Source organism: Carassius gibelio, chromosome A24 (genome assembly GCF_023724105.1).
Source record: "Carassius gibelio isolate Cgi1373 ecotype wild population from Czech Republic chromosome A24, carGib1.2-hapl.c, whole genome shotgun sequence".
NCBI lineage: Eukaryota > Metazoa > Chordata > Actinopteri > Cypriniformes > Cyprinidae > Carassius > Carassius gibelio.
Window position 1 is genome coordinate 18403517 of NC_068394.1, and position 16154 is coordinate 18419670.

General features: G+C 35.9%; 1 protein-coding gene across 3 annotated transcripts in view; it reads right to left on the reverse strand.

Annotated features, from left to right (window-relative positions):
- Positions 1-6380: 6380 nt before the first annotated feature.
- Positions 6381-16154, reverse strand: part of LOC127946370 (divergent protein kinase domain 2A) — a 36302-nt gene continuing 26528 nt past the window's right edge. For 2 of the 3 annotated variants that reach the window (XM_052542905.1, XM_052542904.1), the window contains exons 3-5: positions 15418-15721; positions 8183-8510; positions 6381-6601 (exon numbers count right to left, since the gene is read on the reverse strand). In XM_052542905.1, the coding sequence (XP_052398865.1) occupies positions 6580-6601; positions 8183-8510; positions 15418-15721 (654 nt within the window). In that variant the 3' untranslated portion in view covers positions 6381-6579. Of the gene's footprint in view, positions 8511-15417; positions 15722-16154 lie in introns of all 3 variants that reach the window. The other variant, XM_052542906.1, reaches the window with a different exon arrangement.

The window sequence follows — 16154 nt, forward strand, 5'->3', positions numbered from 1 at the left end:
GTTCGCCATTTTGGAATGTATTGCAGCCCATAGAAGCAGTCACTAATGAGGGATCTACTTATATATGTGACCCTGGAACACAAAACCAGTCTTAAGTCACTGGGGTATATTTTTAGCAAAAAAAATAATAATTATAATAAATAAATAAATAAACTTGTATGGGTCGAAATATTTTTTTCTTTTATGCCAAAAATCATTTGGATATTAAGTAAAGATCATGATTCAATAAGGTATTTTGTATTTTTTTTTTTTTTTGCATAAATCTAGTTTATTAGTAATATGCATTGCTAAGAATTAATTTAGACAACTTCAGAGGCGATTTTCTCAGTATTTGATTTTGTTGTGTGTTTCTAAACTGCATTCTGAGGGAACGGACTAAAGGTAAATTCTTCACTGAATACAGTTTATAACCCTGAACTATATAATTTTGAACACAGCAAAGTCATCTTTTAAAGCAACATAAAATGTGCCAGAAGTTGGGAACATGCTCAGACATAATAATAATAATAATATATTTATTTTGTATAGCGCCTTTAAAAGTAGCTTTCTCAAAGCACTTTACATACAAGCACAACAGCAAATGAATAAACACAATGTAAGTACAAGAAAATAAACGCATAAAATCAAGTTAATGTAAAAGCAATCCTAAAATCATAGGACGTAGCCGGGCTATATTTCTGAGGTGATAAAACGATGTCTTAACTGTATTCTGGACAAAAGGCTCAAATGACAGTGTGGCGTCAAATATGACACCCAAATTCTTTAATTTGGACTTAAACTCCAGTGCAACACCATCAACAGACAGAGTAGGAGACCCAACCTTTCGCAGTTGATGTGGAGATCCAAGGAGCATGACTTCTGTTTTTGAGCCATTTAGAGACAGAAAATTATTGGACATCCAAATCTTTATCTCAACAATACAGTTAGAAAGATGCCCAACGTTCACTTGCTGACCCGGTCTAGTATGGATATAAATCTGTGTATTATCAGCATAAAAGTGATAGTTAAGGTTGAGAGATTGTAGTAATTGACCAAGTGGAAAGATGTACATACTAAAGAGTAGAGGACCCAAGACTGAACCTTGTGGAACACCCGTATGAACAGAACCAACCTTGGACCTATAACCACCCATAAAAACAAATTGACTACGGTCAGTGAAATAGGACTTGAACCAGTCAAGAACAGTCTCTGACAAGCCAAATACATGTTCGAGGCGATTAAGTAGTAGGGCATGGTCAATAGTGTCGAAGGCTGAACTGAGATCCAAGAGAATGAGAATGGACGTGGAGCCGGAGTCGGAGGCAATTAGTAAGTCATTAGCGACTTTCACCAACGCAGTCTCAGTGCTGTGTAATTTTCGAAAACCTGATTGATATGGCTCAAATAGTTTATTTTCAATTAAGTGTTTGTTTAATTGAGCTGCAACCACACCCTCCAAGATTTTAGACAGAAATGATAGATTTGAGATTGGGCGATAATTTGACAGATTTTTCACATCAGAGTTTTGCTTTTTTAAAACGGGAGTAACCGCAGCAGTTTTAAGTGCTGCTGGCACCTCCCCAGTTGACAAAGAGTCATTTATTATAGCAAGAACTGAGGGACATAAAGGACCAAATTTAAACAGGCTACCAGGCATGGAATCAAGTATGTAAGTGGTAGCTTTCATACCAGAAACCTGGTTGCAGAGCAACTCAGGTTGTAATAAAGTAAATTTGGATAAAGCAATGCCAGAGAATCTAGGAGTATTAACTACTAGATCTGCAGACTGCAAGGAATGGATATTTGTGCGAATATTGTAATTTTTTTCACTGAAAGATTTGAGAAACTCATTACACAGCCCGTCAGATGAAGTCATAGAACTGACACCATCTGCTTTAAGCAGACTGTTAATTGTATGAAAGAGCTTCCTGGGATTGCTTTGATTATTATCAATAATGTTTGAGAAATAGGCAGATCTTGCCGTTTCAATGGCTACTCTGTAGTTTGACAAGCAATCTTTCCATGCCTGGTGGAACACATTTAAACCAGAGTGACACCATTTTCGCTCTAATTTCCGACACACAGCCTTCTGTATACGTAAGTCACCATTATACCAGGGGTCTGACTGTGCAAATGAAACATTACATGTTTTTATGGGTGCAAAGATGTCCAAAGTAGCTGTAAGGACATTATTGAATGCTAAAATTGTATCCTCATTGCGGTGGATCAGAGGTAAAAGGAAATATATTAATACTGTTCAGTTTCTTGCACAGACCAATCTTTTTCATGTCTTAAGACCTCAATGTATTGTCAGGAGCCATAGGGTTTTTTTTTTTTTTTTTTTTTTTTTACTCTCAAAGCCGTGGAGCCCATTGGCTGTCATTATAAGGCTGATAGACTGCAAAAGTTTGAGTTAAACATCTGTGCTTGCCTTGTAATATACATTAGCATCAACCACATCTCCCAGGGCTGGATTTATGCATAGTCATTCTAGGCAAGCCTATGTTCATACGTCCAATTACAATGAAGATATTGTTTTTTATATATATATATATATATATATACTATGGGCAACCTATGACAACAAAAGCACAAAAACCCCAAATGACATTGAGTAAATAAAAAGAACAAATAATAGAAAAAAAAAAAAAAAAGATTTCTACGGAAAGTCTATGGAAAGCACACTTTCTTTATCCTTATAGGCACACACATACTGTACAGGCACGCACTCACACAGGAAGGTGAACAGAAATAATTTTGCAGCTGAAAAGCTACATGACATTTCTCAGTAGCTAGGTGGTAACGTTACTGTTCTTGAAGCAGTTAAACTTAAATATTCGCTAATAGTTGAGTAGATGTTGCTCCCAAACACTGTTGAGAGATGCACTAATGCATTGATAACTGCATTAGTCTCCATATCAGTGGCTCAATTCTCTGTTATTATCTCTAAAATCACAATTCGGAATTAGCAACGGAAGGTTTGGGATGAGGAGAGTAAGAAATTGTGGAGAGCAATGTCTTGAGGTCCAGGCCATTGAATTATTAGAAAAATAATGGATACCCCATGTGGTAATGCAGCTATGATGCCAGTCAGTGTTCTTTCTCTGTTTTCAAATGAGTGAGAACTACATTAAATCTTCGATGACTGAAAACAATGGATGAATGTCGTCATAATATATTAATATGCACAGCTGGAATGTTAAAAAAAAATGCCTGAATCAGACAGTTCAGTGTGAGAACTGAGTTTTAAGAAAAAGTGATCAACTATCAGATCATTTTCAAGGAATAGCATTAGACATAAGAATCTGTCTGAATGCTTCTCTGAGATACCATATTCATTTGACTCATGGGAGACAGCAGGAGTTTTTAAGCTTCCTTTCCTCCAGTTCTCTATCGATAAAAGCACTCGAGCTCGAGTCAGTTCAAGCTCGTGTTTATAAGGATGGTACGGGTCCCTGGAGTCAGATTCATTTCCTGCAGTGCTCCCCTGTAAGCTCACACTATTGGAATTATTCTGCTCCATAAAGCACTTTAAGAAGACAATGTGTGTTTGAGTGTCTGTTTTATGATCAATACCGACAACAATGTGTTTGTCAAAACAGAGAGGCATAATTATAGACTGGAATATGTGGAAAGGGCTGCAGTACATCTGCATTTCTCTCTCTTTCCTGTCACACTCACAAACACATAATTTAGCCACTTAGCAGTTACTCCCAGCACCTCCTATATTCATTGAGTCTGAAATGTGTTTTGGCTCAAGGGATCAAGTAATTCTTTTAGCCAGTGAAACATCTTTGAACATACACATAACTTGTGAAATGATGATTGCTATCAGAGGAGCTGCTGCTGTAGTAATGAAGCTGATCCTAATAGCTGTCAGACTCTCTTAGCTGCAGCACAGGGACTCATTTCAGTCTGTATATGCTTCACATTAGCTAGCGTTTCTCATCCCCAACACAGCTGTCCAGATAGAAAAACAGCATTTGGATGTAAATCTGGGAAGGAAATATTTTAACTGAGAAAAAAAAAAAAAAAAAAAAAAATGTGCTAGTTGACCTAAACAACACTAATGCTAAACCCAGAGTTAAAAATCACATCATGTAAACAGGAGTGTGTGGTTCAGTGGACTGCAGTGGTGTTTTGAAATGAAGAGACACATTTATTATTATTATTATTATTAAATGTAAATTCATGTCCCAGTTAAATTTTATTTGTTAAATAAACTTTATTTGCACTACCAGAATAAGTCTATATTGCATTGTTTTTTTTACGTGTGTAATAGGCTATTCTATTTATTAAAAACAAACTATGAATCTCAACAGTGTTTACTGTGCATTCAGACATACTAAATTTTAAACACACTGTTCCTTGCCTACTATATATTAGTGAAGTAGTGATTTTGATTGTAGCTGAACTCTAATAACATCACACTTAGGTGGTACAAATTGTAAGTGACAGATGGAATATCTAGAGAGGACAGTGTGCACAGTGTTTTTTTTTTTTTTTCTTCCCCCATTTCAAATCTTAAAATGTCTTAAGAAGTCCATACATTAAACAACAGTTCTGCCGAATACCAAATCCAATGTTTAAGATTCGGCCGAATCCGAAACCGAATCCTACTCGCATCCTTATTCCATTAACACAGTAAAACAGATTAATGAAGTAAACAACGTCCACAGCAATGTATTTTTCATTTTATTTTATAAAAAAAGAAAAAAAAAAAAGAATAGGCAACATTATGCCAGGATGACAAGTGAGAATTTTTTTTTTGACAATTACCAAGCTTATGCTTACCCAAGTAAACAACCAAAACCTTTCAATAAAAGTGCAGCAATGTAAAGAAAAGTGTTTTTCTTTTCTTTTTAAAAATTAGAATATGTTTCGAGACTTAACTGAAATGAATGTAGTTGAACATTAACTCAATTAACATGGATAGTAGGCTGTTAGTTTTCATTTATAAGAGTAGGATAGGCTACGATTAGAAAAGTAGGCAAATATTAGGAAAAATATTACGGAAGATCACACACATTTCCTGCATCATAATTAAATTAGTGTAAAACCTCTAATCTTTCACATGAAATGAGTTTAATAAAAAAAAAAAAAAAAAAAAAAGACGGGTGACAGCTGGTTGTGAGTGTGGGAACTAATGTCCCCATCAGTATTGAAAAGTCTTTCTATGGGCACAGAGGTAGATTTTTGCCATTTTTGCCAGCAGTGGAAATTGCTGCTGGTTTGTCTTCCACCACTGAAGAGGTCCTCTCTAAGAGGAATCAAAGGCTCACCGAAAAAAAAATGCTTATCTCCACGTCAGCACCCGATATGACTGGCTAGCTCTGTATTGCTATGGTATAAATCATCCCAGGTGCTCAAGATTCCTGAACAGTTTAGTTTAGAGCGAACTGTTCCTCCTCATATAAACACCTTCATGCAATCAACAGCCGCGTGATGTCGACCAGCGTAGCGCAAGCCTAGGGTTCGGTTCTGTGAAAAAAAAAAAACTAAGGTTCGGCCGAAACCAAACCCCGTCAAAAAGCCCAGTATTCGGCCGAATCCGAATCCTGGATTCGGTGCATCCCTACTTCATAATCATGGTAAGGAGGAGGTGGGAACCGGCAGACATTCATATAAATCTTTTAATAATCAAATAAACAAAAAAACAGCGCGACAGCCGCTAGCAGACGACTGTTGCGCACAAACAAAACCAAACACAAACGTTGCTCCTCTTTTGTATCCTTTCGATCTCCTCCGTGGGACTCGAGACCGGTGAGTGGAGCAGGTGTCACTCATTTCCCAATCACTCCACCCAATCCCGTCCCACTCGTCACAATGACTTTGCTGCATTTGAAATTATATAGTTAAGGGTTATATACTGTATTCAGTGAAGAACTTACCTTAAGTCCGTTCTCTCAGAATGCAGTGTAGAAACACACAACAGGCCAGCTCACTATGTTTTGGAACAGTTTCACCATCCCTAATTTCCCATTTGAATGGAAATGAATGAGTAAAGACACATATGTTCCTAGATAATTTAATCTCACATAATGTTGATTTTCCTTATGTATTGTAACAGGTCATATATGTGGCAATATTTAGTTACTGTATATTAGGGAAAATAGAATGTTACCTAAATTGCAGGGAAATGCCAGAACCTTTCTAATAACAGTAGTTACACTGTTGTTATGGACTGTAATTGATAACAATTGATTGTGATCAAGAATGTCCAAATGCCTAAACGTCATGTCTTCTGTACAAATTCTAATTCAATGACATTCATTGCAGCAACATCACAAATAATGTAAACAACAGACACCGGAAGTATATTTTATATATATATATATATATATATATATATATATATATATATATATATATATATATATATATATATATATATATATATATATATATATATATATATATTCATTTATTCATTGATATTTAAACAGACTAAAAAGTTGTAAATACAACCTCTGAATGAAAGGCACAGTAAAATCAGACACAGCTGATATAATACTCAACTGAAATAGAAGTACAGTACAAAAGCGGACAGTTATTTATGCACACAAAAAAATCTCTTACGTGCCGACGCCTAAAGAGAGGCTATCCGGTCACCGGTTTAGATCTGAAAAGAGCAGAGGGATCTTCAGTAAGAATGGCTGATGGACACTTATTGCTTTGACTCTGACTGGCCAGAACCCTAACATGGAAATACAAAGATTAAAATCTTAATTCATTTCATTCATTTGCACTGGCAGAGACATCATGTTGAAAATTGATTAGCTAGCTTTCAAAATCCAGGCTCAATGGAGTGATGCTGTCAGTCAAGCGCTAGCGTACTTCATTATCTAACGCATACTCATTAGCATACTGATCTAATTCATTGGTCCACCAAGTGCAAAATCAAACCAGGGAGGGAGAAAAAAACTGCAGGCAGATGGCTCAAAGTTAAATTATCTTAAGTGTTAAAGACGTTTAATTCAATTTTGATTAATTTAATTGCAAAGCTGTGAAATTGAAATGTTAAGACGGATTTTAAAAACAGAAAGTTCAGTTTCAGCCTGCATTTGTGGATGCACATTCACACATGAATGAGTTGATAGTGCTGCATCACGCCATGTGCCAGTACATTATTTATAGTTAACGACTAATTAGAGAACTGGACATCGCTTTGATTTAATTGCATCATGTAATTTGGATTCATTGTGGCCGTCTCTCTGGACATGGTTTGATTGATACAGACACAAACCTTCGTAATAAGTCTAACCGCATTCATGGATCTGCTCTGGGGTGGTTTGACTACGCTCAGTTTTTAGGCTCTGCACTTTTAGTTCAGAGGTTTGAGTTACATAAAAACAGACTCTTTGGTATATGCAAAGCAATTGCAACTCATTTCCCCTCTCCAATTTGCTCTAATTAAGTAGAGATTTCCACATCCTCTCTAACGTTATGCTTTACGCCAAACTCATTCTTCCTGGAATGTAAGTGAAACAATTAGGCAGAAGGCGTTCTCTGAAAAAATTTGGACAGAGTTAATGCTCGTGGACTAACGTTCCCAGCTGCCTTTATGAGGGTCGCCATTTTTCAATTAAGCCTCCAGCGAGAAACCGGAGGATTTTGACAATGGTGACCTAACTGCTGCCTTTATTGCAAAATAAACCACTGAATAAAAGCAATGAACTCAAGACATTTCAATAATTTAAACATTAACGTAGGCAAAATAAAATGTACACATAACAGAATGCAGTGAAGGACGACTGGTTTGAGACTGAAGCTTCGTCAGACCTTCAAACCGGGATCCTCAAAGCCTGAAGATTTCATCGGACATTAGGGCTGTGCAATTAATCGCATGCGATTGTCATGCACATCTCGTCAGTAATGCCAGTTCCGTGATTATTAGTAAATCTCTATCACCTGCTTTCAGATGGAGCGGCATTTAATACACAGAGCAGTAGTTCACTGACAATCAGGAAATATCACGTTCATTAACGCAGATCAAATCGCCTGCGATAATGAACTCAATATTACATAGCTTGTCAGTGAACTACGCCTCTGTGTATAAAATGACGCTCCATCTGAAAGCAGGTGATAGAGATTTACTACTAATCACAGAACCGTCTTTTTTTCACTTTCACACAAACGAGATGCGCATGACAATCGCATGTGAATTGCATAGCCCTGTTGGCCAGGGATGGGCGGTCATTACCTAGCGGTACTGCTTAGCTGGGTTAAGTACTCGCGCAGTTCTTTAGCTGCCTGGAAGCGGCCGTATCGCTTTTTAGGGTTGGCGCATTCGTCCAACAGCACTTCGAGCTGGCCGTCTTTGGCTATGTGTGGCGGGGGGTCGTGAAGAAGTCCGCCGGAGCTGCCCCGCCACACAGCATATCGTGAAAGTAGATTCTGACATATGGCGTAATAGTTGTGGTCCACTGTGACCCGCGAGCACATCGTGTCTTTAGAGAAGGAAAGACAGGCCTCCTTGTCACACTCCTCAAACTTGCTCTCATACCAGACGTCATAGTTCTCAGGCTTATCTACAGGAAGATGACAGAAACAACAGTTAATAGGCAGAAGTTGATTAAAATGAACCACAGACAAACTGAATTTCCTCTTTCAGGTTTTTTGTAAAGACTAAGACGGTTATAAACATGTCTATTATAAAAAGAATAATAATAAAAATAAAAATAAATTAATTCATACAACTGAAGCACGGTTGTCATAGTTTACACACAATGATTTAAAATTGTTCACACTTGTTTCTAATGTGAGCAAACCAACTGTACAAAATATGAGCCAGTTCAGAGTGCACAAGTGGCACAGGTGACTGAATGATGATAGGAACAACAGATGGAAACAATCTGAGAAGGACAGGAAGAAGAGTACATGTAAGAAGTGGAGGATGAGGAGGAAGGAGATGAGAATGAGGAGAGAAAAAGTAAGGTGTAGAGTGTTGTCAAGGCTGGATCTGTTAGACCAGAGGTTTGTTTGTCTAGAAAAAAAGACAACATTACTTTTGATTTTGAAGTCAAATTTAGTTTGAGTATTTGTGAATTTAGTTTGAGTATTTGTGAATTTAGTTTGAGTATTGGATTTGTGTTTAAGGTTTTGAGAAAAGCTTGCATTATTTTATATTATGTTTTCTAAGAATTTTTCTTTCTACTTGAAAACGTATATTTTAAACGTTTTTTGAAAAGAATTAAGATGTTAAGGAAAATAAACTTTAACAATTTTAATTTGACATTTTTTTTTTAATGAACGCAGTGTGAATATGTAGAGATTCCTACACAGTTGGCACACTGTAAACTATGTTTTTAAAGTACAATTTTAAACATTTATGTAGAGAGAGAAAAAAAATAGGCCAGTATTTTTCATTTTAAAAGAAAACAATATCTGTTTTTTATAAATCATATTTAGTCATGCTTATTCAGTTTGAACAGAGAGAAAATATCACTCAGTGGACTGACGGAGCAATTTGTGACTAAGAAATAGCACAGAAGCAATCCTACAGCGTGTTCCTTCCTTAATAAAGGGACACAAATTGGTCTGTTTCTCTGCCCAGAACACCGATCCATACAACCTTCATCTTCACACTTATTTTTCAAGGACCTTGCAACCAGTGCAAATAAATAACAATCTCTATGATGGGAAACTCTTTGGAGTTGCAATAATGATCAAATTGATTAGAGTGGAAGAGCCCAGGAGATGCCAACCCCAATCATGTTTGAGAAACTCAATGGACTCTGGCCCTTGTCCTTCCTCGACTCCAATGACTTATTCTGTGTTTCTGGCATCAGATTCTGCCTCAGGCCCCAGACCATTGCCCAAACTCAATCATCGCTCCGCACAGATCTGCAGATGCTGAGAACCAAGGTGAAGAGATGTCATTTACTTGTCACATACATCTTTGCTGCAACATCAAGGCATTTGAAAATGTATGTGAATAGGGGTCTGTGCATTTGTGCAAGGGCATACAGGTGTAATTATAATGAAAGACCAAGTTCTTAAAGGCTTATTCTTGGTAAAGTATGCATTAAACTCCATGTATATTCAGTATGTGTAGCATGCAGTTAATTAGCTCAGTTTTTTTTTTCTTCCTTCTTTGCATTCATTAACAGTCTTACATTGGGAGCCTGGCAAACAAGCGTGCAGCACCACAACTTAACCCTATACGCAAAAATGTCCACAAGAGACAAAAATTAGAGGCAAAGCACATGGAAACGGGAAATGACCATAATTATTACATTTATTGTAGAATATATATCCTCTGGATGCTGAGGATGCAGTGCTTTGGGTGAATTTTATAGCACTGCCTAGAACTGGAAGTCATTCCATTTGTAATGGCCAAACGTATCCAGTTGTTTTGTTTGTTCTTTGTCAGAGGCAAATCTTGGTAGTTACAACACTGGATGACACTTTGAGAAATTCGAGAAAGGATCACAGGAGAAAGAAAACGAATATAAAATAAATAATTACTTTGACAAATGCACCGTTGATAAAATTTCTGATTCATTTAACCTTGAACATGATTTAAAACGAGAGAACATCCTGCGTTCAGAGGAAGTTTGAGAAAGCAAAACTGAACATGACCTATGTCACTCATTTTTATTCAACAGAAGAACAGTTATAAATAAAACTGTACAAATCAGGGCCATTATAAGGGAATGCAATACATCAGTTTTCAATAGCTGTATTTTAAACATAACACATTACAATATTATTGTATTGTGACCCACATATCAGTATACAAAACCTTTCATAGTCGTCTATATACAGAAGGAATGGATTCAGACGATGACAACCTGAATTCAGACATGAATAAGACATCTATATTATTCATGTCTGAATTCAGGTTGTCATCGTCTGAATCCATTCCTTCTGTATATCTTTATAAAAACGTCATCCTAATATTTTCTGTATTATTATAAGTAAGACATCTGCCCATTGCAAGAGTGGAAGGAAGCTTCTTGATCATCTTTAGCAGGCCAAGGAAACAAAAGTGATTGTGACGGTCAGTGAAGCGGAGCCATGCTCCAGATCGAAATTCATTTTAGGCTGTGACTTTCCCTGCGTCACTTGTCTAGACAAACATTCTACATGCAAGACTGGTGCTGGGCTCTCTCCAAAGCACTGTAGATAATTTCATTACGGAGCTGCGGATCAATGTCGCTTTGTGCTCTTTAAATACTGCACTGGTGAACTTGAAGCCTAACTGACTGGCCTATTGTACCATCAGATGTTTATAACAAAGAGCCTTTTTTGGTCTCAATCTATTTGCACAGATGTCAAAATGTGGTACTATGTCAAATTCTTGATGTAATGCAAAACTTCCTGTCAAATCTGATTACAATGTCTTCTATTCACTAACAATACATGTACACATATTTATATTAAATCATGATTCATCGATCAGGTTACAATGAAACTGATTCTAAGTACGGGATAATGATATTGCAGAATAATCCCTGGCAATCAGGTGATCCGGACCCCGATCCGAAGTGGATGATAAAAGATATTTAAGACAAAACTGTTTTAAAATCTTATCAGTTTTGTTAGTTACCTTATAATCTACTACGGTGTACAAAACAGTAATTGCAAAAGGACAGCAGCTGTGTTTGTGGGAAGTCCACGATACCAGGATATAATTAAACTGTACACATTATATTGAACTGAGTTCTCATATTTTATTAGCTAACCAATCCACCACGAAAAACTGCTCCTAGCAAGTGTACAGCGCTGACTTCAGTTACCAGGATGAGCCGGCGTTATCAGCTTTTACAGGTTGTTAGCGAGGTATAATCTACTTCAGAAGGTCACAACTGGCCAGTCAGAATAAAGTATTCCACAGAGCAGTGTAATACATTTATATAAAACATAAGAAGAATAAATACAAATGTAAATAAATAAATAATTATAATACAAAAAAAATGGATGGATGGATGGATAAATATAAACGGAATGAATGAATGAATGTATGGATGGAAAAATAAACTAGATGGAAATAATAAAAAGATAAAAGTGGATGGATATAAATGATGATTGATGGATGGCTGGATGGACAGATAAATAAATATACTTGTTGGATGGATGGTTAGAATTTAAAGAAATAAACAAAACTGAAACCAAGACAAACAAAACCATGTATGAATATATTATAAACTAACAAATAAATGAATAACCATGGAACATAATTCATCATCATCATCATCATCAACATTAATATTACTTATTAGAAATTTAGAAAACTATCTGACCCTACAATATGTACCAGTAGGGTCACTTAATAACAGTTTATGGGTTTAAACAAATAATAAATAATTCGGTAAAATAATAATAATAAGAATAATAATAAGAATAATAATAATAATAAAAGAGATGAAAAGCATTCTCTTTTGATCTGGGATAGATTTTCCTAAAAAAAAAATAATAATAAAAAATAATAATAATAATAATAATAATCTACAGTGTGTTTGGTGTTATTTTTTTTCAACTGCTTTTGAGGATGGCACTAGTGTCTGTATTTAAAGATCTCTATATAAAGATTGGCTGTACAGAATTTGTTATGCAACGAGCCCTTACATGGAGATCACCTGGGTCTGCATTATGCTACTCATCCATAGTCCAGAATAATCCAAATTCATTAACATCAATATAAGGGTAAGAAAGTAGCATGTGTACCAACCTGCTGTAAATCCTGTGGACATTTAGCATGAGACTGTTTTAACTTAGAGGTAATTATTTGTGAATGAAACACAATATCCTTAGCATTGCTTGTAAAAAAACAGTGTTTAGCTTTAGTACTCCTTCAAAACTGGGCTAAAACAATTTAAATTCATCCTAGCGGAGCTGTTTGACTGGTAAAAGGGGACACCCTCCCCTCGAGGGCTCGCTCCCACTTCAGTGACAGAGCTGCTTCTGTGAGGCTTTTGGCACCGTGACAAGTCGCCATTAAAGAAAGACACAACTGGCGTCACTCTGTCCTCACGTGTGGGTCTCTGGTGCACCCGCCCGAACACAGACACATATTCTATTGAAGGCTTTCAGGGACAAACCTTGATCTCTGAATAGTGTTCTATCTCATGTTGGGTATCTCCCGAGATTCTGGTCACAAAACACAAAAGGTACAACAAAAAATGTCTCTGTACGCTAGTGACGCACGCGATGCTGATGTGCTGGGTGTGTAACAACACTTTCTGCATCCTTCTGGGTTCTAAAGGTGTCTATCAAGGCATCTATATGTACAAAACTTCCAAAAAGCTTATTTGTATAACAAAAGTCTCTTATGCTCATCAAGGCTGCATTTAAATGATCAAAAATACAGAAAATAAATTGCAATTTTGCATAATGATTTCTGTTTGAATATCCTTAAAATTTACTTCTTTGATGCAAAGCTGAATCTCCATCAGCCATTACTCCAGTATACAGTGTCACACGATCCTTAAGAAATCATTCTAATATCCTGATTTATTATTAGAATTATTAATGTTGGCAACAGTTGTGCTGCCAAATATTTTTTGGGGGGGAAACTGCAATTTTTCTTTCAGGATTCTTTGATGAATAAAGAGTTAAAAAGCATTTATTCAAAATATAAATATTTTCTAACAGTATAAATCGTTGCTATCACTTGTTAACAATTAAACACATCTCTGCTGAATAAAAGCTTAAATTTCTTTAAAAAAAAAAAAAAAAAAAAAACATTCAATGAGGCCAAACTTTTTAATATGTAGTGTATATTGTTAGTAAATGAATAATAATCTGATAATAATGATAACCTTGAATCAATTCACTTTTGTGATCTAGTGGCAGTAGTTAACAGCTCACTGGAGAAAATCACTTAGAATTAAGGATGTAATGATTAACTCAATTTACAATTTGATTTGATTCGATTAACAATTTTGATTTCATGATTCTATTCACAATTTTTTGTAACAAAATTAGACTTAAGACGAATAAATTAAATGCCTCCTTTTATTATCGCTTGGAAAAACTGATGCACGTTTCTTTGTGTAATTCAAATATAACACTATAAAAATATACCAATATAGCACTTGCTTTTGTTGCTTTTCATTGCTTCTATTGTCCTAATTTGTAAGTTGCTTTTGATAAAAAGTCTGCTAAATAACAACATTTAAATATAATGTAAATAACGAAACTAAATAGAAATATTAAAACAAGCCCCCCCCAAAATTATCTCTTCATATAAACAAAACAAGGTTTGCATGTGCTTAAAATTAGAGGCAACCACTGTATTTTAATCACGATTCAAACAAAGATGCTGCATATATGCAACATGAGCTGTTTTTAATCTAAATTAGATTTTATAATTTCGAAATTTGCAGCAAAAACAGAATGATTTGACTTCAGTTTTGTGAACTATACAATAAAAATATTTAATAAATAGATTTTCAACCAACTCGCAGTTAATCGTTACATCCCTACTTAGAATGTCGGTTTGTTCTTTACATAAAGCAACTGCATGACTTAAGACTTAGCACACTAGTTGACTACTTGTATGGTATGGCAATGGTTCATAAAGGTGTTTTTTGAAGCTCCAGTCTTCATTAGTTGTAAGTGCATGAAAAAAAAAAAAAGATCAGTAGATCCTTTAAAATTTCTCGATTTGTGTTGCACAAAAGAAAGAAAAAGTCATAAGCATTTGGAACAACATGTCTGTAATGCTGGGTATTAACTTGTTACATGTAATACAGGTTACGTAATCAGATTACAAAAAATAAATACTTGTAATCAGATTATATTATAAAATGCTCATGATCAGATTATAGTTACTTTAATAGATTACATATTAATCACAGAATGGCAGTAAATTATTCTTAATTTGATTCACCCTAATTCTAATTTTCTCCTTTTCCCTCTATCGCTAAATTATACCATTTATCTGGAGATAATTGTTAAATTATTACTGTAGTGTCTAATAAGCCCATGAGGGCTGGGCACAAATCAAAACAAATCAAATCAATCAATCAAAAATGTACACATTCGAAAAGTCTTCCTGCATTTTATCAACACACAAACCCACTGCAGTCCATTCATGAACTTCAGTTTTGAAAGCACTGGCATAATGAAGTTCATGATCAGAAAAAAATTGGGAATATATTTTAGGACAAAAGTAAAAAGTAGTCAGAACACATTCCCTAACATGAGTAATCCAACAAATTAAATTACAAACTAATATTTCCATCATGTAATTTGTAATCCGTAATCTACCCAGCACTGTGTAAATGGTTGCAGAATTTACATTTATGGGTGAACAATTCCTTTAACAATATCAGTTCAAATGATATCTCGCAATATGTGGATTGTGTACATTTTTGGGAAGCAAATGTGTGTGTAGTATTCAGTTGTCACTACGATAAATCAAGAAACACTGTGTGTAAAGATTGAGGTTTACTGTACATGAAAGAAAGATGAAATCCATTTACTTACTCTGTTTGATCAACCTCTTGTCGGCCACCACAACATTCTCCGCATCCACAACAATGACCTTCCCGTCCCGCGGGCCCACGGCGAAGTTATCGAAGCTAACGTCCAACAGATAGAGAGCAAAGTCGAAGTCGTTGTTAGTAAGCTGCTCTGCAATGTCCATCAATTGCTTGGCCAGGTCTACTCTCTTTTCCCAGGGCGCATTGAAGAAACTCCACAGCTCCTCTCCCACGTAGTTCACCGCCACCATCCGCCCGCATGCACCCAGGTACTTCGCAAATGGCCAGCCTTCGTCTGATGGGAAACTCTGAGAAGTGCACACAAGGGAACGATTTGGAGATTATGTACAATAAAAGTTAAAAGACCCTACTGAGTAACTTTCCAAATTCCCATCGTACCCCTTCACCAAACATCAAGTTCAAATAAAAACGTTTCTTCGGCCAAAAGAAGTTCAAACTTCAAATACCTTCATAGAATAACAGTAAATTGGACTATGGGGAATTGTGATTGCTTTGAATGCTGACGGCGCTGCTTCTGGTGTCCAGACGTCGAATTGAAATGGTTTGAGATGAAAGCTAACAGTCTGGTATGAGGGCTACTTGAAGAGGGCTGAAAACACGACATCAATTGCGTGCAAAACAGCAGGTTATTATTTTAATATGATGCTTGTTTTGTCGGACTCTAATATAGGCAGGAAATTTGTGGATGCTGGGTAGGCATCTGTCAGTTGTGACTTTCCT